The 26632-nt window shown below is 46.4% G+C and overlaps 1 protein-coding gene across 3 annotated transcripts in view; it reads left to right on the top strand.

Moving 5' to 3' along the window:
- Nucleotides 1-21661, top strand: part of SLC5A9 (solute carrier family 5 member 9) — a 47660-nt gene extending 25999 nt beyond the window's left edge. For all 3 annotated transcript variants that reach the window (XM_084635782.1, XM_084635780.1, XM_084635781.1), the window contains 4 exons: nt 220-388; nt 2081-2296; nt 15236-15395; nt 18734-21661. In XM_084635782.1, coding sequence (XP_084491908.1) covers nt 220-388; nt 2081-2296; nt 15236-15395; nt 18734-18942 — 754 coding nt within the window. In that variant the 3' untranslated portion in view covers nt 18943-21661. The remainder of the gene's footprint in view (nt 1-219; nt 389-2080; nt 2297-15235; nt 15396-18733) is intronic.
- Nucleotides 21662-26632: the final 4971 nt, after the last annotated feature.

Raw genomic sequence — 26632 nt, 5'->3', positions numbered from 1 at the left:
CCTCCTTAGGAGAGTGAAATTTACTTCCTGCTTGCAATTACCAGGAGAAACCTGTCCTAGATTTCACTTTAGATGAGGAATTCACTCAGGGTGCACAATGATTTTCCCTAGAATTCATTGAAAACCCAAGGAAGCTTCTCTTAATTGGGGATTGCATTTCCAGGTGGATTCTAAAGCATGCAGAGCTAATACTCTTTGTTCCAATCTCCGGTCTTCCAGAGTGTTTGTTCTCATCCTCATTGTCATCAGTATTCTCTGGATTCCCATCATTCAGATGTCCAACAGCGGTCAGCTCTTTGACTACATTCAGTCCATAACCAGTTATCTGGCCCCACCAATTACTGCCCTCTTCGTCCTGGCAATCTTCTGCAAGAGGATCAATGAGCCCGTAAGTGAGGAATCAGTGACCGGGCCAGTCTGAATAGTAGTACCACCTCAGGGTGGGGGTGGGGGTGGGTGTTCGGGTTCTTAGTAAACACTCAAGTGGATTGTTGCTTACCACTAACTGGAAAAATTAGAAATCAGAGGAGTTAGAACTGGTTCCAGTCATTTGGGATTAACAATAAAATGATTTTAAACAGGAAATTTCACAGGACAGGATGGTTGGGGGACTGGGACTGATCTATAGAACCTTTCATCTCTAGGCCACCCATTCAAACACAGCCCAGCAAAGCTGTGACTATCATCAAGTGGCTTAGTGGCATGAGTTAGTGGGCCTTACGCCTGTTTCTATTGGATGGGTGTCAGCTTCGCAGAAGCCACCACAACTCGGGCTAATTGGCAGCCTCGGCAGAGGGGCCATGGAAACTCAACCAGCTTTGTACTCCTAGAAGTGGTCCCTCTAGGTCTAAGTCAGTGAGGGGCAAACTTGCACTCCCATTGTCTGTGCTGTAACTGCTCTAAGTACAGAGAGGGCCTTAGGCCTAGATCTTCAAAGGTACCCAGGTTCCTAAATCCCATAACTTTGAGGATCTGGCCTTAGTCTCTAGGAGACAGATCCTCAGCTGGTGAAACTTGTTCTAGCTCCATTGAAGTCTGTCCATCCAGCACCTTTCACGAGCTCGAAATTCGTTTATAAAACACCTACCATGTTTGGCTTCCCTCCAGTCCAATATGCAGAGGTGGAGACTCAAACTTCTACCGTTCCCTTGTGTCTCTCTGTGCCCTCTTCTTTCCACTGTCAGCAAGAAGGGGGAGCATCACTGAGGCTGTTTAATTCCATTGTTTTGAAACTTCCACAGGAGTCTGGTTCTGCTCCAGACACACGCTCAGCCTTTGAGGCAGGAGAAACCCCATAAAGGATTTCCGACTCTATTTCCGATCCTAGCTCAGGGTCCCAATTATTTCTGGAAAATCAGACCTTTTTGCTGGACCCCTTGAAGTCAAGATGGAAGTGAAAATGAACCCTCCCTCCCTTTTCCAGTGACAGCCCCACATGAAGCTCAAACCATCACAGAACATAGAATATCAGGGTTGGAAGGGACCTCAGGAGGTCATCTAGTCCAACCACCTGCTCAAAGCAGGACCAATCCCCAACTAAATCATGCCAGCCAAGGCTTTGTCAAGCCTGATCTTAAAAACCTTTAAGGAAGGTTTCTTTCTAACCTTTCTTATGGTTTGGTCTCTCCCCCTTTATGGTGTGGCCAGAATCAAATGTCTCCCCTGGGAAGGACTGCAGAGTTACCCCTGTTTCTGAAGCATGTGGGGCGGACACTGTCTGAGACACACCATTGGACTAGATGGACCAATGGGTCCCAATCCTGCAATGAGATGAACCTCAGTGGAACCTTGCACCCACAGAGAGCCTCACTGAAATCAATGGAAGGACCTTAGCTCAGTCAGGTCTGATGTGTCTGTCTTGCAGTTGGGGCGGGGGGGGGGATGTGTGGATTACAAGTTCTGAGGGCCATTAAAGGTATCGAGCAAGAATGAATTCCCCTCCCTTGCTGTCCTGCTCTGTTGACTCCATCCAGGAGAGAAGGGCTCATTCCCAGAAAGGGACTATACAAACCCCACACACAAAGATGCTTTCAATGATCCCTCACTTCCTTATGCGTCTCTTCCCATGTTTTCTTCACAGGGTGCTTTCTGGGGCCTCATGTTCGGGCTGGTAGTAGGTGGCATTCGAATGATCATGGAGTTTTCCTATGGGGTGCCCTCCTGTGGCGAGGAGGACCCAAGACCAGCTGTCCTAAAGGATGTACACTACCTGTACTTTGCCCTCATTCTCTGCGTGCTCACTGCCATCGCCATTATCCTGATTAGTCTCTGCACCCCACCAATCCCAGAGGAAAAGGTAAGCGGCTCTCCAGTTCAAATCTTGCAAGCCTCTCCCCATCATAGGGTCCAAGAGGACTCTCTGATCTGTACAGGCCTGTCTCTCCTATTGCTGAGGTCTCAGGGCCTATAATGCACGTCTACAAAGAAGCACCTTTCCCAAGCCCTTCTGTTTTCCAGGGCTCAGAGAATTAACACTGCCTGGGGCTCAATGAACTATTGCAATGGAGTGTGAGTTCTCATGCTGTGTGTACAGCTCTGCACACACACACCGCAGCAGAAGAGAAGGGAGAGAAGGAAGAGAAGTGTGTGTGTGTGGGGGGGATCATATTACAGTGTGTTGCTGAGAAGCAATTAAATGGATCTGATTGAAGCTTCTGCCCTATTTCAGCAAAGCCCCCATCAATCTTGCAAGCAAACAAGATTAATATCTTTGCAACACTGGCATTTAGAGAAATAACATTCCAGCCCAATGTGATCTAAATTACATTTAACAACATAGTGTCACGGGACAGAAGAAAGCAACTTTCTTTTACTTACTGTATTAAAACAGAACTGTGCATAAAGGTTAAGGTTTTATTGAGTGTCAGCTTAAAGAGATACTGTCAAGTAGTTTAGGGTCTAAGGATGTTTGGTTTACTGAGTGTTTGCATAAAAATTGAGCTCAGGAAAAGGAAAAAAAATATCAAGTGCAACCATGTTCCATGAGTGTTTTTTTAAACGAACTTCTGAATGGGGTCTGGGATATAGAGATTATCTGGGCCACTTGTAGCCCTGGTGTATCTCCATTGTCTTCAATGGAGTTAAGTGGGGGTGAATTTGATCCCAAGTGGAGGAGGATAAAATGACCTTCATAGATGCCAAGGCCAGAAGAGACCACTGTAACCTCCTGTAGACCGCAGGCCATAGAACTTCCCCAAAATAATTCCGAGAGCAGATCTTTTAGAAAAACATCCAATCTTGATTTCAAAGTGGTCAGTGATGAAGAATCCACCCTTCTTTTCTCCATGCCTGAGTGTAAATCCTGCCAGGAATTATGGCAATTGTGTATGAGCAGCGAGTGAATCAACCCGATGGGCTAAACGGTAACCTTACAATCTGCCCCGAGTAAGAGGCGGTGCCCTGAGGCAGGAGCAGAGCAGAGCAAGAATGGAGCTCCAGGGAACACAGGGGCTGGCAGGGGCCATTTCTAGCTCTAGGGGACGTACCCACACTAGTTAGCGCACTAGAGCTAGAAGGGCAGCTGCGGCAGGGCAAGCAGCAGGAGGGACTGACCGCCCAGGTACATCCCTACAGCCTCGGATGGGATTGTACTTGGAGAGGCTAGATCCTGCTGGCACAGTTACACTTCTATTTTTAGCGTGTCGTCTCTGGCAGAGCTAGCGCAGGTAAGTCTCCTCCATCTCCAGCGCAGCTCTACACTCTGAGTCCCAATTCCTTCCTGTCCCTCACTTCCTCACCCCTTTGCTCTGGAGCCCTTGTGGTGGCTCCCCATTGTGCACCTGACCAGCTACTCTAGCCAGTGAGTAAGGGGGCAGTGCAGACAGGGTTCTTCCTTCACTGCCCCACTCAACCCTTTTGCTCACCGTGGGAATCTAGGCTGCAGCCAGTATAACAATGAGTTGGGGAATTAGCGGGGCCTCTGCCTGGCTGGGTCAGGGCTGTGACACTCGATCCCTAACTCGTTTCATTCTCATCTCCACTGACCTCCCCTGGGAAAGTGAATCGTCCACCCAGTGCCTCCTCCGATCCCATGACATGGCCCTTGTGACATTCCCAGAGGTTTGAGTCAGCGGGGCTTGGCCAGGGCAGTCCGGTTGGGTTTCACTAGGATGGGTGGTGGCCCAACAGCCCTGCACAGAGTCGACTGCTTCCCTACATTATCCCACCCCGGTGCTTCAGGGGTATTCAGAAGGGAGCTTTTTCCCTGTCAGAGTCAGTCTGTGGGCTATGTGCTGGAACTGGGCAGGTGGCATGGGAAGTGTCGATAAAGATGGAATTGCCTGTTAAGTGCTCACTGAGCTGAGACCACTGCCTGGACATAGGCCATAGAGGAGTATTCAGATGATAGTGACTTTTAGTTACTGCAACCTGGCTTCAGGGGGATAGATTCTGCAGACTAAATAGGCTGGCCAGGCCCAGCAGCTGGGGGACCCTGCAGCTACCAGCTGCCCAGGCGAGAGCACCCCGCAGCAGCCCAGCCCCAGGGGCAGGGGAACCCTGGAGCTCCCAGGCATTGCATCAGAGGGGGACCCGGGAACCCCAACAGCAGTGGGTGCTGACCCCACCTCTCCCTTTTGTCAGCAATATTTTTAGTGAAAGTCAGGGACCGGTCATGGGCTGCCATGAATTTTTGTTTATTTCCCGTGACCAGTCCCTGACTTTTACTAAAAATATCCGTGACAAAAACTTAGCCTTAATTATATAGCTTAACGTGCTTTTATTCAGATTCTTAATTTGGACATTATGTTAGAAAATGATGCATTTTTTATTTGCTAGATGATGCTTCATTTTTTACTTGTGTTTTGTGTCAAACTCTATTTGGATGGAACTTCAAATTCAGTTAAAATGCTCCAAACCAGCATTTTAAATTTTTATTATTATTAATTTGTATTATAATGATATTTTATTTGTTATTTATTATTAAATACAGCTACCTTACATGTGCTGGATGCATACGAAAAATGTTTTTCAAAACATGGTTTTGCATTTAAAACTAACTGCTTTATTCAACAAAGGCTGCATTATCGGTAGTTAGGGAACTGAACTGATTATTTCTTGCCACCGTATCCTTTAAGATTTTAGAACTAGCTGATCTGGTCCTCTCACACTTAGATTTTATTCACTGATGGAAAGAGACACACAGGTTTTCCTTGGTTTCTTAACTTTGATTGAACCAGTCACTGAACTGAGCTAGCTGAATAAACTGAGATGAAGAAAATATTCTCCCTGCGTTTGTAGAAAAGGCTGCAGCTGTCAAAAGTTGGTTTCGCACTTCATACGCTTGTTCCAGGTTCTTAGCCAGTGATGTCCACCAGACATGCTTTAAAAGCTGGCATGTATACGACTTGATGTTATTATTTTTTGCATTCAATTTAAACGTTTTAATAGAGTCATGACAAATTTCGGCCTTAACACAGGTTGTCATTATTTCAAATTTCGTTTTAAATAGGTCGGTTTAAAAAAAAATAAAAATAAATGTATATTTAATTTAAATTAAAAAACAATTTGGAAACCTGGATTTTTAAAAATATTTTATTTAAACATTGATTTTTTTTATGCCCCCTGCCTGGAATGGGTTTGAACCGATAACATTTTTTAATGTTTTTTAATGTTTTTAATAAAGTAAATACTAATGGAAACTGTGTGATCATGTGAGACTTTAACTTCCCAGATATAGACTGGAGGATGAGTGCTAGTAATAACAATAGGGCTCAGCTTTTCTTAGATGTGATAGCTGATGGATTCCTTCAGCAAGTAGTTGCTGAACCGACTAGAGGAGATGCCATTTTAGATTTGGTTTTGGTGAGTAGTGAGGACCTCATAGAAGAAATGGTTGTAGGGGATAATCTTGGCTCAAGTGATCATGAGCTAATTCAGTTCAAACTGAATGGAAGGATTAATAAAAATAAATCTGCAGCTAGGGTTTTTGATTTCAAAAGGGCTGACTTTCAAAAATTAAGGAAATTAGTTAGGGAAGTGGATTGGACTGAAGAATTTATGGATCTAAAGGTAGAGGAGGCCTGGGATTATTTTAAATCAAAGCTGCAGAAGCTATCGGAAGCCTGCATCCCAAGTAAGGGGAAAAAATTCATAGGCAGGAGTTGCAGACCAAGCTGGATGAGCAAGCAACTCAGAGAGGTGATTAAGAAAAAGCAGAAAGCATATAGGGAGTGGAAGAAGGGAGGGATCAGCAAGGAAAGCTACCTTATTGAGGTCAGAACATGTAGGGATAAAGTGAGACAGGCTAAAAGTCAAGTAGAGTTGGACCTTGCAAAGGGAATTAAAACCTATAGTAAAAGGTTCTATAGTCATATAAATAAGAAGAAAACGAAGAAAGAAGAAGTGGGACCGCTAAACACTGAGGATGGAGTGGAGGTCAAGGATAATCTAGACATGGCCCAATATCTAAACAAATACTTTGCCTCAGTCTTTAATAAGACTAAAGAGGATCTTAGGGATAATGGTAGCATGACAAATGGGAATGAAGATATGGAGGTAGATATTACCATATTTGAGGTAGAAGCAAAACTCAAACAGCTTAATGGGACTAAATAGGGCGGCCCAGACAATCTTCATCCAAGAATATTAAAGGAATTGGCACAAGAAATTGCAAGCCCATTAGCAAGAATTTTTAATTAATCTGTAAACTCAGGGGTTGTACCGTATGATTGGAGAATTGCTAACATAATTCCTATTTTTAAGAAAGGGAAAAAAGGTGATCCGGATAATTATAGGCCTGTTAGTTTGACATCTGTAGTATGCAAAGTCTTGAAAAAAATTTTGAAGGAGAAGGTAGTTAAGGACATTGAAGTCAATGGTAAATGGGACAAAATACAACATGGTTTTACAAAAGGTAGATCGTGCCAAACCAACCTGATTCCTTCTTTGAGAAAAAAGAAAAGGAGTACTTGTGGCACCTTAGAGACTAACCAATTTATTTGAGCATGAGCTTTCGTGAGCTTAATCAAGGTGGGCCATTTCCTGGGGTGGGGGGGTGAGAAAACCTGGATTTGTACAGGAAATGGCCCACCTTGATTGTCGTGCACATTGTGGGGAGAGTGGTCACTTTGGATAAGCTATTACCAGCAGGAGAGTGAGTTTGTGTGTGGGGTTTTTGGAGGGGGGTGAGGGAGTGAGAGAACCTGGATTTATGCAGGAAATGGCCCACCTTGATTATCATACACATTGTGAAGAGAGTGGTCACTTTGATTGGACTATTACCAGCAGGAGAGTGAGTTTGTGTGTGTGTGTGGGGGGGGGGGGCGGAGGGTGAGAAAACCTGGATTTGTGCTGGAAATGGCCCAACTTGATGATCACTTTAGATAAGCTATTACCAGCAGGACAGTGGGGTGGGAGGAGGTATTGTTTCATGGTCTCTGTGTGTATATAATGTCTTCTGCAGTTTCCACGGTATGCATCCGATGAAGTGAGCTGTAGGTCACAAAAGCTCATGCTCAAATAAATTGGTTAGTCTCTAAGGTGCCACAAGTCCTCCTTTTCTTTTTGCGAATACAGACTAACACGGCTGTTACTCTGAAACCTTTCTTTGAGAAAGTAACAGATTTTTTAGACAAAGGAAATGCAGTGGATCTAATTTACCTAGATTTTAGTAAGGCATTTGATACCGTGCCACATGGGGAATTATTAGTTAAATTGGATAAGATGGGGATCAATAGGAAAATTGAAAGGTGGATAAGGAATTGGTTAAAGGGGAGACTACAACGGGTCCTACTGAAAGGTGAACTGTCAGGCTGGAGGGAGGTTACCAGTGGAGTTCCTCAAGGATCGGTTTTGGGACCAATCCTATTTAATCTTTTTATTATTGACCTTGGCACGAAAAGTGGGAGTGTGCTAATAAAGTTTGCAGATGATACAAAGCTGAGAGGTATTGCCAATTTAGAGAAGGAGAGGGATACCCTACAGGAGGATCTGGATGACCTTGTAAACTGGAGTAATAGCAATAGGATGAAATTTAATAGTGAGAAGTGTAAGGTCATGCATTTAGGGATTAATAACAAGACTTTTAGTTATGAGCTAGGGACGCATCAATTAGAAGTAACGGAGGAGGAAAAGGACCTTGGAGTATTGGTTGATCATCGGATGACTATGAGCTGCCAATGTGATATGGCTGTGAAAAAAGCTAATGCGGTCTTGGGATGCATCAGGAGGGGTATTTCCAGTAGGGGAGTTTTAGTACCATTATACAAGGCACTGGTGAGATCTCATCTGAAATACTGTGTGCAGTTCTGGTCTCCCATGTTTAAGGAGGATGAATTCAAACTGGAACAGGTACAGAGAAGGGCAACTAGCATGATCCGAGGAATGGAAAACTTGTCTTATGAAAGGAGACTCAGGGAACTTGGCTTGTTTAGCCTAACTAAAAGAAGGTTGAGGGGAGATATGATTGCTGTCTATAAATATATCAGAGGGATAAATACCAGAGAGGGAGAGGAATTATTTAAGCTCAGTACCAATGTGGACACAAGAACAAATGGATATAAACTGGCCACTAGGAAATTTAGACTAGAAATTACAGGAAGGTTTTTAACCATCAGAGGAGTGAAGTTTTGGAATAGCCTTCCAAGGGAAGCAGTGGGGGCAAAAGATCTATCTGGCTTTAAGATTAAACTCGATAAGTTTATGGAGGAGATGGTATGATGGGATAACATGGTTTTGGTAATTAAATATTCATGGTAAATAGGCCCAATGGCCTGTGATGGGCTATTAGATGGGGTGAGATCCGAGTTACCCAGGAAAGAATTTTCTGTAGTATCTGGCTGATGAATCTTGCCCATATGCTCAGGGTTTAGCTGATCGCCATATTTGGGGTCGGGAAGGAATTTTCCTCCAGGGCAGATTGGAAGAGGCCCTGGAGGTTTTTCGCCTTCCTCTGTAGCATGGGGCACGGGTCACTTGCTGGAGGATTCTCTGCTCCTTGAAGTCTTTAAACTATGATTTGAGGACTTCAATAGCTCAGACATAGGTGTGAGGTATTTTTTTTTTGTAGGAGTGGTGGGTGAAATTCTGTGGCCTGCGTTGTGCAGGAGGTCAGACTAGATGATCATAATGGTCCCTTCTGACCTAAATATATATGAATCTATGAATAAACCGTGTGATGAAAGGGCTCCATATCTCCTTACCAGGCCCAACCCAGCTAGTATCACTGGAAGGCAGTGTGATGCATTAGAGAGAGCTCTGCTTGCTGCTCAGCTCCTTTGTAAAATGCATCGAGATCTACTGAGGAAAACTGCCACATAAGAGCTAGGAATTATTATTATTCTGTCAAGTGAACTAAAAAAGACATGCCACCAAAAAGCCCAAGAAAAATACCAACAAGTCAGACTCTCAGCTCTGGTGTACATTGGCATAGCTGCATTGATTTAAAATACTAAAACCAGCACTTCAGTGAAGCTATGACGATTTATACCAGTGGAGGATGTAGCCCAGCCACCTTTAATGACTCAGTGCTTTACACACAGAAGGGGAAAGAGCGATTTGTAGCTGATGTTGGAGTGGTACAGTTAATGTGCTGAGGCTTTAAATGAATTACAATCCAAGAACTGCCAGCAGTAGCATTTCTCCCTGCTGTTTTGGACACTCTCCCATCCCTGTGGGTGATTGATGCTGTGCTGGGAAACAAATATGCAAAGAATTTGTTTGGTATGCTCCGAAGTTCATATGTCTTCATTGTAGGTAGTCCATATTGTGTCACGCCGTCCTTGAAAGCCTTGCAAAAGAGCTTACAATTAAATTTGAGACGGTGAAACTGAAATGCAACTGTCAGGTGCCAGATGGCATTTTGGAACAGAAGGATTTATTCTCACTTTGCCGACGTCTCTCAAAGTCCCTCGGGCAAGGAGAACGTGGGGGAGAGGGGCCACGGAGGGAAGGAAATGGTACAGTAACATGGCAATGTTCTGCAAATGAACAGGGCCACCTGGGCTGATCGCCTGCTACACTCCCAAGGCCTGTGCTTGTCTAGAGGCCTAGTGCACTGGGAACTTCAACTGTTCTGCTCCAGAGAGTGAGATTGATACATTAGGTGTCTTGTTTTCCAAGTTGCTGAGTTCCCACAGTGCCAGGTGCAGCCAATGGGAGCTGGAAATGCTCCTTTCCTCTGAAAATCAGCCCTTCAAAAGTGTGCAGAGGAGACACAGGCTCAGACTAAAGTCTGGGATCCAAATGCTCCCAGATTGGAGGTGTATAGACCAGCTTTCACAGGAGAGATTGAGTGAGCGATCCCTATGAGAATACGCTATAGCCCAGTTGTTAGGGCTCTCGCTTGGGGGACCTGGGGGACCTCTACATTTGGCAGAGGAAGGATTTGAACCCAGGTCTCCCCCAGCCTGGGTGAGTGAGCTAACCACTGGGCCGTTGGGTATAAGGCAGGCACTACTAACTCCTCCTTGTTATTTGTGAGACAGGACTGACCTGCCTTAGGTGCCTAACTCCCAGAGAGGGTTCACAGTTGTGAATCCTAAGTGGAGGGAGGCACCTTCTGGTAGGCGCCTAACTCCCTTCGGGGGCAGGAGCTTCACTCATGCCCCTCTCCTCAGCATTTCCTGTTGGCTCGCTTAAGCAGTTTCCTACTCAACTTGTGCTGGCTTTTGTGAATCCCATTCTTAGGCACCTAACGGCCTCCATGTCGTGTGTAGGGAGCCTGGGTGTCTAACGTGGGGCTGCAGCTTCCACTAAGTGGCAGGCGGCCTAAAAGCAAGGCACTGCGACACTGAATCTAGGTCCCCTGAGCAGATCTAGACCCTGCCGCGATGCTAAAACAAAGTGCTCTTTGTAGCTCTACTGATTCATGCCCAGCTTCCAATCAGAAATACCACCTGCCTTCAGTATTCAAGTCTGTTCTCTCTGCGTTCCAGCTCTTCTGCTACACCCAGTCTATTGAGTCAAATACTGTCCTAAAGTCCATGTAAATTATGCTGCTAACTTTCCCCCGTCAGCAGTTGTTGGTTTGGTTTTTTTTTTTGCTTACTCCAAAATAGCTGCCCTGTTAGACATGATCTCCCTTTAGTAAATCCCTGCCGACTGAGCTTAATGAGATTACAGCTCACTAGATATGCCACTGCTGTGTCCTTGGTTTGTCAGTGTTGAAGGCAAGCTGCTGCAGTTGCAGTTTTTAGGACATTGCTGGACATGTAGGACACACGATAAGGCTTGTCCCCAACATGACAGCCTGTCGACAAGTTCCTGAGTGTAAAGGTGAGAGGTGGAGGGAGAATTGGGACTCAGGGATGCAGGGGAAGGCATTTCATGGCAACTCAGCTGAAAGGGAACATTTTCAAGGCGCCTAATTCCAAATGACTGGCCATGGGAGTTAGGCACTGAACTCCCATTAGTGACTTAGCAACTCTTGCCCCTTAAAAACTTTACTTCTGAAAGTAAAGTTTTTTGGGGGGGAGCACGAAGCTCAATGCACCTTGAATATCTAGGCTCTGCTCTGTAACTTCCCCTTCCTTCCCCTCTCTACCAAACTGGGTTTCTGCCCTTCCCAAAAATTGAGAAACAGATTTCTCAAGTGTTCAGCACCAGCAGCTCTCCACAAAGCTTCGCTTTCATTTAGGCAGGGAGGTAAAGGTCAGGAGTGAAATCTTGACGTCAAGGGCAAAACTCCCATTGACTTCAGTGAGGGGCCAGGATTTCAGACACACACACCCTCCATCCCAGGCTTTCAAAAGAGGTATATAGCATCGCCGGAGCTCAGGCCAAAGGTAGGCTCTGAATTTGCACTGATTTCAATGAAAGTTAGGAGCCTACCTTTGAGGATCTGGGCCTTAGCTCCAATCTTCCGAGTTCTTTTGAAAATCTGGCCATATTTTGAGGCCTAAATTGGAATGGGCCTGTTTTGAAAATAGGCGATTAGTTCTGAGCTCTTAGGAAAATTCTGGCCTTAATACATTAATTCCAAGAGAAAGCTCATGCACAAGCAGCCATTTGTGTTTGGGGAGGAAGTGGGGGTGATGGGATCTGCATAGTTTCTTGAATTCTTTTGTGCTCAGAAACTTTGCAACATTCCAGTGACATTTCCTAAGTGATTTAAAAAAAAAAATCCTCAGTAAAGATGTGGATCATCAAATCAAAGTAATTTAGCAAAATGTGACAAGAAAGATTAGCCTTGCCTGATGCTCATCTTGGTTGAAAATGATTTAAATAAAGCTATAAATCTTCTGGAACATTTTGTGTCAGTTGGAAATTGCCATCTAGATTTTGCGTGTTTACAAAAAGAAAATCTACATTTATACTGGTGATACTATATGTGCAACCCAGTGGAGAACTTAATTTCCATGGAGGCAGAGAGGAGAAATCTGCTGTCAGGAGAAATGAGTGACTTTGCCCTCTCCTGAGCTGTCTGGCAGAAGAGCCGCTCCGATGGGTGTAGTTGGCCAGTGTCAGCTGCTCCCAGTGGCTTCTGTTCCCCTCTCACAAACACATGGGAATTCAGCAGATCAGAATTAACTCCACCATCTCTCAGTAATGTTACGTGGGAAGGGATGCCAGAGGAAAGCAGCAATTCCCTTCCCCCACCACTCCAGGACAGAATGGGAAGGAAGTGCAAACACCAACACCTCCAGCTGGGCTGTGTAGGGTATGACCATATAAACCACAGTGTGTTGATAGTTAAGGACCCAGGTCCATTAAAATCCTAGCCCAGTTCAAGCCCCCACTGTGCATTTCCCTGGAAGGTCCAGACTTTTTGACTCCTGTGCTTACACACCACACAAATGAGCCGGGCGTCGAGTCTCTTGCTACGAGCTGAGTTTTATGGACCATCCTGGCATTGCCATGTGCATCGAAAGGGAGGGGGAATGAGAGCACATGTTTCTGGAGTCAGCAGCTGCTCTGCTCCTTGCTGAGGCAGGAGAAGGCCTCCCAGACCTGCCAAAAGCCAGTGAGAAATGGGGAAGTGGCAAGTCCTAGGCTGCAAGTGTAAAACCTCCCGGCTTTTAATAAAAAGGAGGTGGGCAGACATCAGCTGGCTCTGTTGAAAGCAAGAGATTGCTTATCTGAATGTCTCTTTTGTTTGTGCCAAGTCAATGCACACGCAAAGTGCCAGGCCAAGATGCTGCTCTGTAAAGTTACAATGATGATGCAGCTTTCTCCTTTATCTGCAACCAATTCCTACCGGCTATTAGCACTTTTCCAGAACTTAGCACAAAATGCCAGGGTGCCTTGAATCCCTGGGTGCATATTGGGCCTGGGTGGGTGCCACAGACAGATAGGGAAGAGAGGACTCCTCTGCACCAAGTTGTCAAAGAGCAGTTGCAGCATCCTCTGTGATGCCAACACTGCCGTCCTTTTGCTGGGAATGGCCAGTGGATCTGTATAGTGCCAGGTCCCTGTTCCAGTTGCCGACTTTCCCTGAGGCCTAGTGTGGCAGATATGGCAATTTCCTACAACATGTCTGGGAGATCTGACTGCCTTACATTCGTGGATTGTTGTGGGCCAGGGACTGTATATAATTCCATGGGGGGCAGGTGACCTGTGTGTGTGTGTGTGAGAGAGAGAGAGAGACAGAGAGAGAGAATTAGGCAAGTTGACTCAGATTGTATCACCTCCAGAGAGATCCCTCTTCCTGGGGAGGCTCACCTTTACTAGTTCAAACCGGATTCTACAGAGGCCAACAGACTTGTGGATTAATAGCCAGCATTTAAATGGACACAGGACCTGCTTTCTGATCCAGCAAATGGGCAGGACCTTTTGTCCAAGGGCCGGGGGACCCCAAATCCTTAAGGAAGGGTTGGAAGCACTGATACCTACCAGAGTTTGTAGTGGGGGAGCTGGTCTCTCATCAGTTTTCTAGCATGCATGTAGGTTCTTTTGTTGTTTCTAATATGATTTCTCTGTCGTGCTTTCACCTTAAGAATAAAATGTGCTTGCTTAGAAAAGGCTATGTGGTAACTTATAACTGTGGGCACGTAGGCTATTCGTAAGCCTTCGAATAGAAAGCTAAGTGCAGATGCTGGTCCAGTCAGCTAGTGTTGCTTGCTGGGAATAGCAGAGTGTAGATGAGGAACTGCGCAGCCTGGAAAAGTCCCGATCAGGAGGGAGAGACAGAGACAGGCAAGTCTCTGCCCAAGAGAGGTGATGGTGGGGTAACCAGGACCCTAGAGTGGGTGCCTTTGCTGGACCATGGGGAATACAGGTGAAGTTGCCCTACACTGGGACACCTAGGCTGTAACTTTATAATCTGCCTTGCACAAGGGACAACACATAGCCTTAGCAGAGAGTGGATTGTGTTTCCGGCAGTCCCACTTCCTCCCCACTGCTTTACTCTTGCTCCAGGGGAGGAGAGCACATACCAGCAAGAGAGAGGGGGAGGCCAAGGCTGGCCCTGCTCCCAGCCCTTCGCCCTCCACCCCCATCACAAGCCAGGCAGGGGATCTGAGGGACATTCTCTCTGTCTCTCCTATGTGCCCAAATAAGGGACCCTGAATGAACATGATGTTGTCAAGGTCTGTCTTGGCCCAGTGCCCTGGGTGTGGGAGGGGTAGAAGGTCCTGTCTCTGCCATGCCCTAGCCCATTGTTGTTCCTTCCATTGGTTGTTCCTTTGCTGTAACCTTGAGCTTCTGGCCCTCTGTGCCTAGGATTTGGGCTTAGTTCCTTTGATGGGGTTTCACTGTGAAAGGTCATTCCATATCAGCAGGATTGAGGTGCTGGATACGGCTGTTGTCCCTTTGCATCTCTATGGAGAGCCAGCCGGTTGTGTTATTGTACTGGAAGCCTGCTTCACCAGCAGTTAATAACCTGTGCTGTAGACCGTGATTTGGCAGATTGCGGGGAGGGGGGGAGAAATCAGCAACTTAATTAATTAAAGCTGAATATTTCCTGGCTTTAACTGGATCATATTTTGGGGAGAAGGGAGTATCTGAGAAGGGGGCACCATATATGACTACAAAGTGTACTGGCCCTGCCTGCATCATCAACACATACATGTTTTGGGCCCCCAATCCAGATCTCGACCTGTACTGATCATGTAATTTCCCAAATTGAGGAGCCTTCACACAGAGAGGTGTGCTCGTCTCAAAAGGATTAAAATGGCACAAGTCAACTGAAAATACAAGAACTGTTGGAAAAAAGGAACACAGATTTTTGTGAGGTCAAACCCTCTCCATTCTAATCACAGCTCCTGTTCCCAGCCGAGTCACCAACACTGGTCTTGTTCGATGAACTGACAGCTGTTTAAATTGCTTTCCCTGTCTTGTTTTGCATTGCTGCATCCAGCTGGCTAGCCTGACGTGGTGGACTAGACACAGCAAACCTCCCGCAATTGACCTGGTGAGCTACAAGAGCGAGTCGGCGGAGGTAAATCCTTCAGTGGGCGAGAGTGACGGGGACGTGCCGACGTGGGAGAACACGGATTCAGGGAGCAAAGAACATGGAGGTAGGTTAGCTGGGTCTTCCAAATATGTGCAATGGGTGGGCGTAGGGGACCTGGTCCAAGGCCCACCAGCACCCTTCCAGTGCCTTCAGTGGCATCCGTCCCATGGATCTGATGGTACCACGTTTGTGGCGGTGACAGCTACATGCTAAATTAATTTATCTTTGACCACCGCACCTGCACTCTGCCTGATACCCCATCCCCCCTCGGGTTTATTCTAACATTCCAACCCTCTGTTTCATTCCAGAGAGCTTCCATTTAAAACCAAAAAAAACCCCAACTTTCCAGAGACGTGTTTCCTCCTTCTCCCCCGAAATGTGGAATTTCCCTCTCCCACATGGCCTCAGCCTCAGAACCAGGTTCAGCAACAGCATTTTTAAACTTTAAAAGTATCCCAGCTTTTCTGGCCTGGCAGATCTCTGCATCTGCCAGGCCAGCTGGATGCAGAAACTTCTCAGCAGAGCCTGAAATGGACCAGTGATGGGGACCAGAGAACCACTGAGATAGACCAACCAAGCACTTGCTTTTAAGCTCTAAAGGGCCTGAGATATGGACTTTAAAGCCAGGACATTTTTAGATGCAGACACGCCGTTTTAGGTAATTTGTTGAGGTTTTTGGGGTGCCAGGACTTGGGGCACCGGGCTTCATCTGCGGGGTCCGTGGTCCCCCCTGAAATAGCTCGCATCCCCCCGCTCAGTTGAGAACCACTGATCTATACCATCCCAGACAGATGTTTGTCTAACTTGCTGCTAAAAGCCTCCAATGATAGAGACGCCACAAGGTAATTTGTTCCAGTGGTTAACCAACTATTTAGCTTAAATCTCTCTTCACCCTCCCTGGTATTTACAGAGGGTAATCATAGTCCCTCTCAGTCTTCTTTTTGCTAGGCTATAAAAGCCAAACTTTTTCAGTCCCTTCTCATAAGCTAGGTCCTCCATTCCCCTGATCATCCTCTTCTCTGCACCTGTGCCAGTTTGAATTAATCTTTCTTGAACATGGGTGACCAGTATGGTACACAGTATTCCAAATATGGTCTTACCAGTGCCTTGTACAATGGCATTAATATGGCTCTGTCTCTACTGGAAATGCCTCGCCAGGTATTTCCTAGGAGCGCATTGGTCTTTTTTCCACCTGCATTGTATTAGTGGCTCATAGTCATCCTGAGATCAACCCCCATACCCAGGTCTTCCTTCTCCTCTATCACTTCCAACTGATGAGCCCCCAGTTTGTGTAATAAAATTCTTATTATTAGACCCTAAATGCATAACTGTGCACTTTGCACTGTTGAATTTCATCCCGTTTCTATTACTCAAGCCTTCATGGTCATCCCGATTGTCCTGTCTGATATTCCGATCCTCCTCCGTATTGACAAGGCCTGCCAACTGTATCAGCGAATTCCATTAGCACATTTCTAATTATTAGTTTATTAGAACGAAAATAGCCCCCCGCTCCTTCTCAACATGGTCAGAGGTTTCCTTTGGAAAACCATCCAAAATTTCAAGTGCCCATTTTGAACCTAACCCTCCTGAGTCCACAAAACTGGAGATCTCGCAAGATGGGAACTCTCTTGTGAGCTTTTTCTACATTTGCTTAGTCTAGACTGGCCATGCTCGAATTAGTTCTCGCCACAGCCTCAGAATGAAGAAGTGAGAAACTACAAAACTTCTCCTCCATTTTTTGGAAATGGCGGCAGTTGGGATTCAAGTTTAGTATAGCTGTTCAGGGTGCTGATGTTGTTTCTTATCAATTCTTATTATACCTGACCCAGCTCATCTTTTTATAGCCTGACGTCTTGGTAATTTGGTAATTAGCAATGATGGGAAAGGAAATGCAGAACAGCTTATACAACAGTTTAATGAGGTTTTGGTAACATGTTTTTTCAAGCTTTTAAGACAGGCTACCTTTCAAAGCATGGAAGGAACAGCAAGTGACAAGTAAAAGGCATAATTCACACAGCACTTCACGCCTGATAAACAAGCCATGAGTTCTGTGTCAGAGACCATGAAATCCTACAAGTTTTGTGGAGCTTGGTGGAAGTTGGGCAGTGGAGAAATAAGAAGGGTTTTTATTCATTAAACAACAAATGCTTTATATGTCAATCGACAGGGCTTATTTAACCTCTTTGGAGGACAGATTTTCGTTGTCATTTTTAGTTTCATTTTAAGAATGCTGGGGCAAAATAGGGCAGGTTGGATTTGGGGCCTGAGTGCAGGGCTGGGATCCAGGAACATCTCAATCCTAATGGTGGCTGGGCCACTGATTTAGGACAACTATTTTCCAAAGTGACCACTGGTTTTGGGATGCTCACGTTGAGATTCTTTATGCCTGATTGTCCAAGTAGCTGAGTACCTGTAGCGTCGGGTCAGCTTCTGGGAGATATGGGCACGTGGAACTTCTTGAAATGGTTCAAGCGGCGCATCCAAAAACGTAGGTGCGGAAAATCAGCAGCCACTTTGGCAAATCACCGAACCTCTTTGCAGCTCAGTTTCTGTACAATGTTATACTCACTTGGCTACCTCCAGCCCATGAAAAGGACTGATTCATGCTTGCCCCGCACTTGGAAAATATCAAGTGCTACTGATGCAATGTGCTATTTTAAATGTCCTTTCATCTGGGTTTCAGCTAGCTTACTTGTGCTGTGAGGGTGAACAGGGCCGTGCTGTTTAACCAGCTTACCCGTTCACTTCCTTTGCAGCACTGACAAGGTCTGGCTTTTGCTCTGTGCTCTTAGAAGAGAACAACTTTTTAACCACAATCATGGTCATTTTTGGACTATTAATTCCTCTGGTTGGGGTGAATCCTTTAATGCGGAGCCAGGGGCGCCGGAATGTCCCTAAAAGTGGGGCGGTCCATGGGCACCCGAACTGTGGCTCCGCCTTCACACTACCGCTTCCCTCAAGGCCCCGCCCTCACACTGCCCCTTCCCCCTGAGGCCCCACCCTCGTGCCACCCATTCTCCCAAGACCCCGCCCTCACGCCACCCATTCCCTCCAAACCCCGCCCTCGTGTTGCCTCTTCTCCCCAAGCCCCCCCCACATCGCTCGCATTTACGGCCAGTAAAAAGTGGGTGGGCATACCCCTGCGCAGAGCCGTTCCTGAGCTGCAACCATTGGTTCCTGGACCTATCATCAGCTGAGAGGGTGAAGCGTTCCCTTCCATTGAGGATGTGGCTCAATGTGGCTGGTTTTCACCCCGTACACCTCAAGCAGTAATGCTGCATGGGAGATGTGCAGACAGGTGACATGGTGCATTTAGGGCATGGGACAGAGGTGAGGCGAGTGGAATACCCCAGCGTTTAGAATATGGGACTAATTCCCCCTCTCTGTATGTATTTCCTACAGCAGTGAGCCCTCCTTGCTGGAAGAAGTTATATTTCTGGTTCTGCGGGATCTCCAGCAGCCCAGGACCCACACTGACCAAGGAAGAGAAAGCAGTCCTGGAAAGGAAACTCACCAGCATTGTGGAAAAGCCCTTATCAAAGATTGTTTGCAACATTAATGCTATAATCCTGCTAGCTTTTAACGTCTTTCTGTGGGGATACTTTGGCTGAAGACGGGGCTGCAGACAGTACTCGGCTGGCTTGGCTTTGATTTAGAATATAGCAGTAATGCTTAGAGACTTCAAGCAGGTCAGGACCACATTGTTCTTGATGCCACGCATACAGTAAATGGAATTCCCTGCCCCAAAGAGCTTACAATCTAGAAGACCAAACCTAGTGGGCAGGGATAGCATAGCATTTACCAGGGAGCATTTTTATCAGGTAAAATCATGTTTTTTGTCACCTAGGGAAAAATGAATTGGGCCCAGTTTATGATATTTTCTATTTTTAAAATTGTTTTACTATCACACACATCACACTTAGTTGTAGTTACATAGTCAAATTGCATTATGTAGTCAAATAAGGCACTCGATTAGGAGATTAATTTAGGGTTGTACAAATAAACAAGTAAAATTGCAGTGAGCATAATACAAATGTATGTAATGAGAATAGTGTCAGAATGTCTGTAAACAGTTTAGTTTGGTGTTTTCTCCAGGAAGTTATACAGGCCATGACAACTTTCAGTTTTCTATATTCTATAACCCAAAGTCAAAAGCCTTCAGTGACAATAATGCAGAGTTGTAGCCATGAAGCATTAAGCAATCAGAAGCATGCAGCGCTGCAGACAACCTGTACAGGTCTGGTTGGCCACGGAGCCTGCTGTAGCAGACCAACTTGGATGCAGTGGGTAGATGGAACCTATTTCTCCGTTTTGAATGGATGTATCCAAAGTCTGAAAAGATTCATTCTATGCTTGCTGAACTGGCTGGACACCGATGGACTTGCACCACCGGTTCTGTGACATCAGGGGGACTCTTGGCATTCTTCAGATTTTTTTCCACCATGCTGAAGGGGAATATTTTTTCCTTGTAGTGGATGAAAACGTCAATTTTAGCTACAGTGAGTCTTCTATGTTAAATGCAAGTAAATATGGCAGAAAGTCAGGATTTTTGCTCAGCAGCTACTGCTTGCAATTTCTTCTTGTTCCGATGACACATTTCTTGCCTGCATATTTTGGCTGAAGGAGGTCGGCCAACATTTGTAATTGCCTCATGAAATCTCTTTGGTACGTCTGCTTTATGTGGGGCAAGATCTTCATTTATCAATAGATCCATCTCGTGTCCCTTTTAGAGTATGTTAAGTGCTGCAGAAACTGAATTGAATTGACTGATCAAGTTATTTGCTTCTCGGTAAATCCTTTGATTATTAATTTCACTGACCACTCTATCTTGAAATTCCGCCTCTAGCTCACTCATAATCCTGAGATAATGTGGCCAATTTTTGAATATATGTTTCCAGACATGTTGTTTGACTGTTTCAGTATAGTATGTGTTACCAGGGATTTACAGAACTTGACAGTCTTTTAACCAGGCTCCAGGTGATTACGAAAATACTTTTGTAAATCGCCAACATGTTTCTTCAAAGCACTCAACGTAAGGGCTTGTCCAAGTCGATTGAGCCAATGTGATGCACATCCATACTTAGCCAAAGTGTGGTTCGCTTGTTCCAAATCACTGCCCATACTTGGCATTTTTTCTTCATTGTCTGTCGGGTAGCTCTTAACACAACCATACCGTTCGTTGCTAATGCCTTGGCTTCTCTTATCGGTGTAGCACAATACTTTCCAGTCTTCTTATATCAACTGCTGCTTAGGAAACCACAGTCAGCTATCACTGGGACAATGTGGATGTTATGCCAGCCATCTTGTAGTCATGGAACTGCTTTTCCATATAATTTGTTGTGTGCTTCCACCTTTAAGCCATCAGTAACTGCATCTAACCGTTTACCTGCTTTCAGCTGGGTGCTTTGTAGCCTGGCCTTAGGCAGCTGATCAGTGCTTGAAAAAAGTGGATGTTCAGTCACTGAAAAGGGAATAGTACAGCCATAAAACAGTTCTGCAGTTTTCAGGGCTACCTTTTGTTTTAGTTCTGGCGTTGTTTTCGTGACAAACATATGCATGTGTGATTGAAAAACTGTGACACTGCCTCCTCATTGTCTTTGGCTGATGTGGATCTGCCTTTCTCTTGCTGCTCTTGGCAATAGCAATGCACTATTATCGGTACCTTCTGTGGTTAGATGTTGATAGATGTTTGGCTGCGTGTGTGTTCCCTCTGTGTGCCACCCCAGCCCTGCGCAGACAGCTGGCACGGCAGACCTCAAGCGAACCACCCAATGACCACAAGCTCCAGTAAGGGACGAAGGCACCCAGCCAGGTTTATTGTCAATGAAGCATGGTACTAGTGTCCCAGACCACTAATACATGTATGCCCATAACAATGGACCGGGTCAGTGAACGGTGGGATTTTCCATTCCTGTGCCAGACAAAAATATTCCCTCTGAGATACATCTTTATACCCCGATACAAACAAGTTACATACTGCCCTTCTGACACAGTCAGTTACTGCCCCCTGACATAGTTAGTTTTACCCATTACCTTGAACATGTTGGTTCAATCAAAGCATTTCTATTACGTACTGTCATCCTGACCTAATCTTTTAGGAGGGGTCAGTGTGTTCCTGTTATCCTTGGGGAATGTTTTTCTACCATGCTTGATATCGGGATGTTCTGATACCACTTGATATCAGGATGTATTTGTGTGAGTACTCTGTGACTTCTTAGGAATGTGTATTTCTACAATATCTGCCCTGTTCTTGCCAGATTCTGAGAGCAGGTCCTGCCTCATAGCAAGCCTCTAATAAAAAGGCTTATGTCTCAGGCTCTCTTCCTACAACACCTTCATCCTCAGAGTCTGATTCTAATACTCACCTATATTGTGGGGGCAATTAATGTGTCAGGCCTGAAATGAGTTACAGTGTGGGGGGCCCTTAGCCAGCCGGTATTGTGGGGCTCCCGGGGAAGGGGGTCACGCTCCTGTCTAGGGCTGCATCATTATGTAATTACCAAGACTCCCTATTGGAAATAATGGTGCTTTAAAACAAAAATTTAAGAGGGTTTTTAGAGTGTCTGTTTCCTGCTGCTGTCAGCACTGGGATGGTGAATGAAGCGACTTATCCGGCCTCGCAGCTAAACATTCTGCACCCAGCGTGATATAACCAGACCCAGGGCCAGAGCTGCAGCCAGACAGTCTGCTGGGCTGCCATGCTTATCACAGACAGGTGGGCTAGGGCCTGTGCTTTTCATATTAAAATGAGCATATTTTGCGCTGGCTGGTTATGCTGCACAGGCTGCTGGGCCGGGCTTTGCAAGCCCGGGGTGGGGGGGGCAGAGGGGGCCGCCTGCTGAGACATCTCGCTGCGCTTGGGTGGCCTTACTTAAGAGACAGTGTGCAATGCTTGCATGTAGGGGCTTTGCAGCTCACTGAGCCCCTGTGCGGCGAGCACTCCCACTGGGGAACCAGGACCATCCGCTCTGGGACTCATCTAGCCCTGTGGTGGCCTCCTAGCAGCCGAATGCCAGTTCTGCATCTGAGCCAGGTTTCTCTGGCAGCGGGGGCCAGGGGGATGCCGCATGTTGCCAATAAGCCCGTGCTAGCCCTCTCAGTCGTACTAGGAGGTGGATGGAACAGGCCATCCTTACAAGTATCAGAGCAGTGCCATGCAATGGGGTGTTTTCTTTTCCTACCTTATCTGGGGCTGGTACATAGCCTACTGGCCCTAGCCTGAGCTCAGACAAAGGCAAGGTAACACGGCCGGGATTCAGATATGACCGCATAAGGAGTCAACGATGAGTGGAGAAAGACTGGTGCAATTTAAGAGAGTGCATGACAGGTTTGTAAAAGACAATTCCCAAGTGTGTCTTTCACGGGTGGCATGATTATTAGGCAGGAATAAATACAACCGGGAAGGAATAGAGATTCTCGGACTCACCACAAACCCCAGCGTCACTGCGACACGGAGGCGTTCTGCCTCTCAGAACATTGTATGTCCAAGAAAGTAGAGATGCTTTTACTTGTGAGAGAGGAAGACACACGAGTGCTTAAACTTCTGGGGCAGAGCTTGGTGGGAGCTTTTTGTGATCTACGCGTCGGGGGTAGCACACAGGACGGCGTGTTGGCAAACACTGAGAGCTGAGCTATTTTCACCTAGGCTTCGGTAGCTCAGCTGGCACAAATTGGCAATGCTCCACTACCGTCAAAGGAGCTATGTGGATTTACACCAGTCGTGGCTCAAGCCCGAGCAGTTGCGGTTGTGCAGAACGGTGCCCAGATGAAGCCCGTGGGTGCTTCAGAAACACTTTAACAGAGAACTGCTCCAGGTTAGAGACTAGTACAATTGGACCTCTGTACGTAACACGTTCAAGTGGCCTAGGAAAGGGGGAAGGACGAAAAAGGAGAGATGAAAAATACACACAGATCCATCCTTGAACGGGTAAAGCTTTATCTTCCATGCCAGCATTTCTCACGGACTAACTTGTCTGCATCGCAAGGCCTTGTACATCCTTGTTGTTCAGAGCATGTGATAAATGGCAATATCCTAAAAAGACTGCATTGCATTCAGAATTGTAATGGGTACACAAGTCCATTGGCAGCAGACATTATTAATCATGCCAATGTGTATTTTCTTATTTATCATCCCTACTAGGCTTGTGTCTATCAGCAAATGATTATCATTCATTTTCCTCACAAATCTATCAAGATCATTCATGATTGTTCAGCAAAGGATCGTCTTTTAAACAAAGATTAATGACTTGACAGTTTGTCTGACTGGCTGAGCAAAAGGAAATGAAATTAACAATGAACCCTACAAACATGTCACCACTTTAATTTACCAGAAAATATTTCAAAATGTTCGCTGTGGTAGGCAGATTTTTTTATATAAAAAGGAAACTCCATAAATTTTAAGGTGATGGACAGCAAGTTAGCAAACATGGAACCATTTTTCCTGTAGTTCTTTGCCTAGATTTTCTAAGAGAAAGAAAGAAAGAAAGAAAGAAAGAAAGAAAGAAAGAAAGATCTCCTCACATGGGTCTCCCCTCAAGTCAGTCTGCACAGACAATCTTACCAACAACCTTGGGATGAACTCCAGCAAGGGGGTGACAAATGAGGATCAAAAAAGCATTTAACGAAGCCAATCAGATCCATTACTGAGCTCAAAGCCCTTTGCATCACCCAGGTGCCACAAAGGAGCCAGCATCCAGCTGTAAGTAGCCATCAGAAAATTTCCTCGCCTAGAGGAACAGCGTGCTGGTGCAAAACTGGTGGCGGCATCAGGATCATGGCAGGAAAGGATGTTCAAGGTGGGGGAGAGAGGGGCTGTGGCAAGCAGAATTCCATTACGTCTAACCTCCAATGGCCTACTACAGACTCTACAACAAAAGGAAGTACACTGCAGCTGGATTAGTGCTTTCGATTTCCTTTCCTCCACGTTCTCTTTTAGATCGCTGAGATGAAAGGTAAGGACTCTGTGATTTGGGTCATAAAAGTCCCACACAACCAGTTAAACCCAATGTTTCCTGGCTTACGGGAAGGAGTAGTATAATTACAAATCCAGTTCCTCTTTGATGTCATCACAAAATGGCTGCACATTAGCAGCTCCCATGGGAACATGAGCATATGCGACTAATACTGTTTAGCACTTATACGGTGCTTTACCTCTCCAAATCACTGTACCAACATTACAGCTAAAGCATAGGGCTGCCAACTTGGTAATATTTAAAAACCAGACATTCCAGCAGGGGTGCTGGGACCTCCCTTGCCTCATCTCTTCCCCCTGAGACCTCAACCCACCCCCCCAAAGCCCCTCCCCTGTCCCACCAAGCCCCTGCCTCTGCCCCAGCCCCGCCTCTTTGCCGGAGGCCCTGTCCCAATCCACACCTCTTCCTCCCTCTCCCCTGTTGCGTGCTACTTTTCCCCTCCCAGCCCCATCCAAGTCAGGAGGGACTTGCCTGCAGAGACAGGGCTGGGAGCTGATGCCACCCAGTGAAGGTAGGAGGTGGCCCCAGCTGAGTAGGGGCTGGTGCGGGTGATGGTCCCGGCTTCCCCCACCTGCAGTAACCAGACTTTGGGTAGCTGGTCAGTAGAGCAGACCGGACACTGTCAGGTCCCCTTTTTGAGTGGACTTTCCAGTCAAAAATCAGGCACCTGACCACCCTACTAAGACAGCCAGGGGCTATGACTAGTAAAAGGAGAGGTGAGAAGAATCAGGGCAGATACATACAATACTAAGAGCCCCTGCCCCTAAGAGCTTTCAGTCTAGCCAAGGCAGACAATGGGTGGCAAAGGAAGCAGTGAGAGCAGACAGTCAGCCGGGAAGAGAACTGGTGTCTTTTCCATTCCCTGGTCAATGCCCTGTCCACCCGACTCCACTGCCCCCAACTGCAGAAAGCCTTCCAAACGAAAACGCCACAAGCTTTGGCCCCAGTGTAAAATCTCTGGCCCAGGAGCTTAGACGCTTGAGAGCCAGTGGGAGACTCAGAGAGTGATCTGCTGTGGCTTTCTCTATTGGGCCCCACTGACGTTAATAGTGAAGCACCTGCTGGCATGTGCTTTGAGAACATCATATCCTGGGGTGATCTCGCTCTGGGCTTTGGGTGGTGGGGTCTGTCCGTGGGTTTTGGTTCATGCTGGAGGAGGTGGGTGCTTTTGCTTTGCTAGTTGGTTAGTAACGGCCCGAAGACTGATGTGGATTAGAGAAGGGTTTTTCAACCGCTCTGCTCTTCCCACTGGGCTAGCTGAGATGGGGTTTCCCAGGGGATGGGGTCGCTGAGAATGCCTGGGTTTGTTTATGGCATGACAGAAGACTATTAAGGTGGGATGTGAGGAAAGCCAGTTGGATCTCTTGGCGGGGGCGGGGGAGGGGGTGCATGTTGCTGAATGCAGTTGCGTCCATGGTCTTTTAATGCAGGCTTGCCCTCGGTAGATCATTTGCCCAGCTCTGCCTAGACTTTAGTGTCCCGGCAATGGGGCTTCCCCCACTGCACATCTGACTATTCCACTTTCTTCATGGCAGGAAGTTTTTCCTGATTCTGCACCTGATCGGGCCTGAGTCTCAGCCACACAAGGACATGAGTAATTTTACTCACACAAGTAGTCCCCTCGACTCACCTGTGCCTGTGTCTTCAGGATTGGGCCCTTAAGTTAACCCTATTACTAGCTTTAACAATTCTCCATCCTTGCTGTCGCTGCCCTGAAGGAAGGCGGGGAACTGCTTTCATCCTCACCGTGGAAAGCAAACTATTTGGCACTGTGCGAGCGCCTCAGGGGTTTGGTTAAAACAATTTTGTATTTTGTATTGGCAAGTGCGTCTCATCCAGAAAATAATAAAAATCCATCCTTCCTTCCGGGTATGCACCTTAGCTCACTGAGCCGCCTGGTTAGAAGCACTGTTGTGAACCCAAGTCCAAAAAATAGGGTTATTTTTTTGCTGATCTCCAGCTGCTGCAGTTGCAAAGTGATTACATGGTCACAAGAGGCGTTCGGCATGTGCTTCGCTGTATCGCAGAAGGGCAACAAAACACACCAGCTCAGCTGGCTGGCATTTAACAAGACATTTCATCTCTACGGCACTAAGCGTACGCTTTCATCTTCAGGGGAGCTTTAAAAACAACAACAACCCAGCCTTGCCAGTCTACAGAACAAAAAAGAAAAGCTGACAGAGACCCACCAGCAGACCTTGGGGGCTAGTCCTGGATGTGGCTGCAACTGCAGCAAGCCAAGAGGAGAAAAAATACCAACCATCACTTTTGTCAGTTACCGCAGTATTTTAACGTGGTAAGCTGAAAATTGCAGAGCATCATGTCAGGT

Source organism: Lepidochelys olivacea, assembly GCF_965140295.1.
Source record: "Lepidochelys olivacea isolate rLepOli2 genome assembly, chromosome: 8".
Taxonomy (NCBI): Eukaryota; Metazoa; Chordata; order Testudines; family Cheloniidae; genus Lepidochelys; species Lepidochelys olivacea.
The sequence above is the reverse complement of the archived record's forward strand: the minus strand, read 5'-3'. Positions and strand labels throughout refer to the sequence as shown.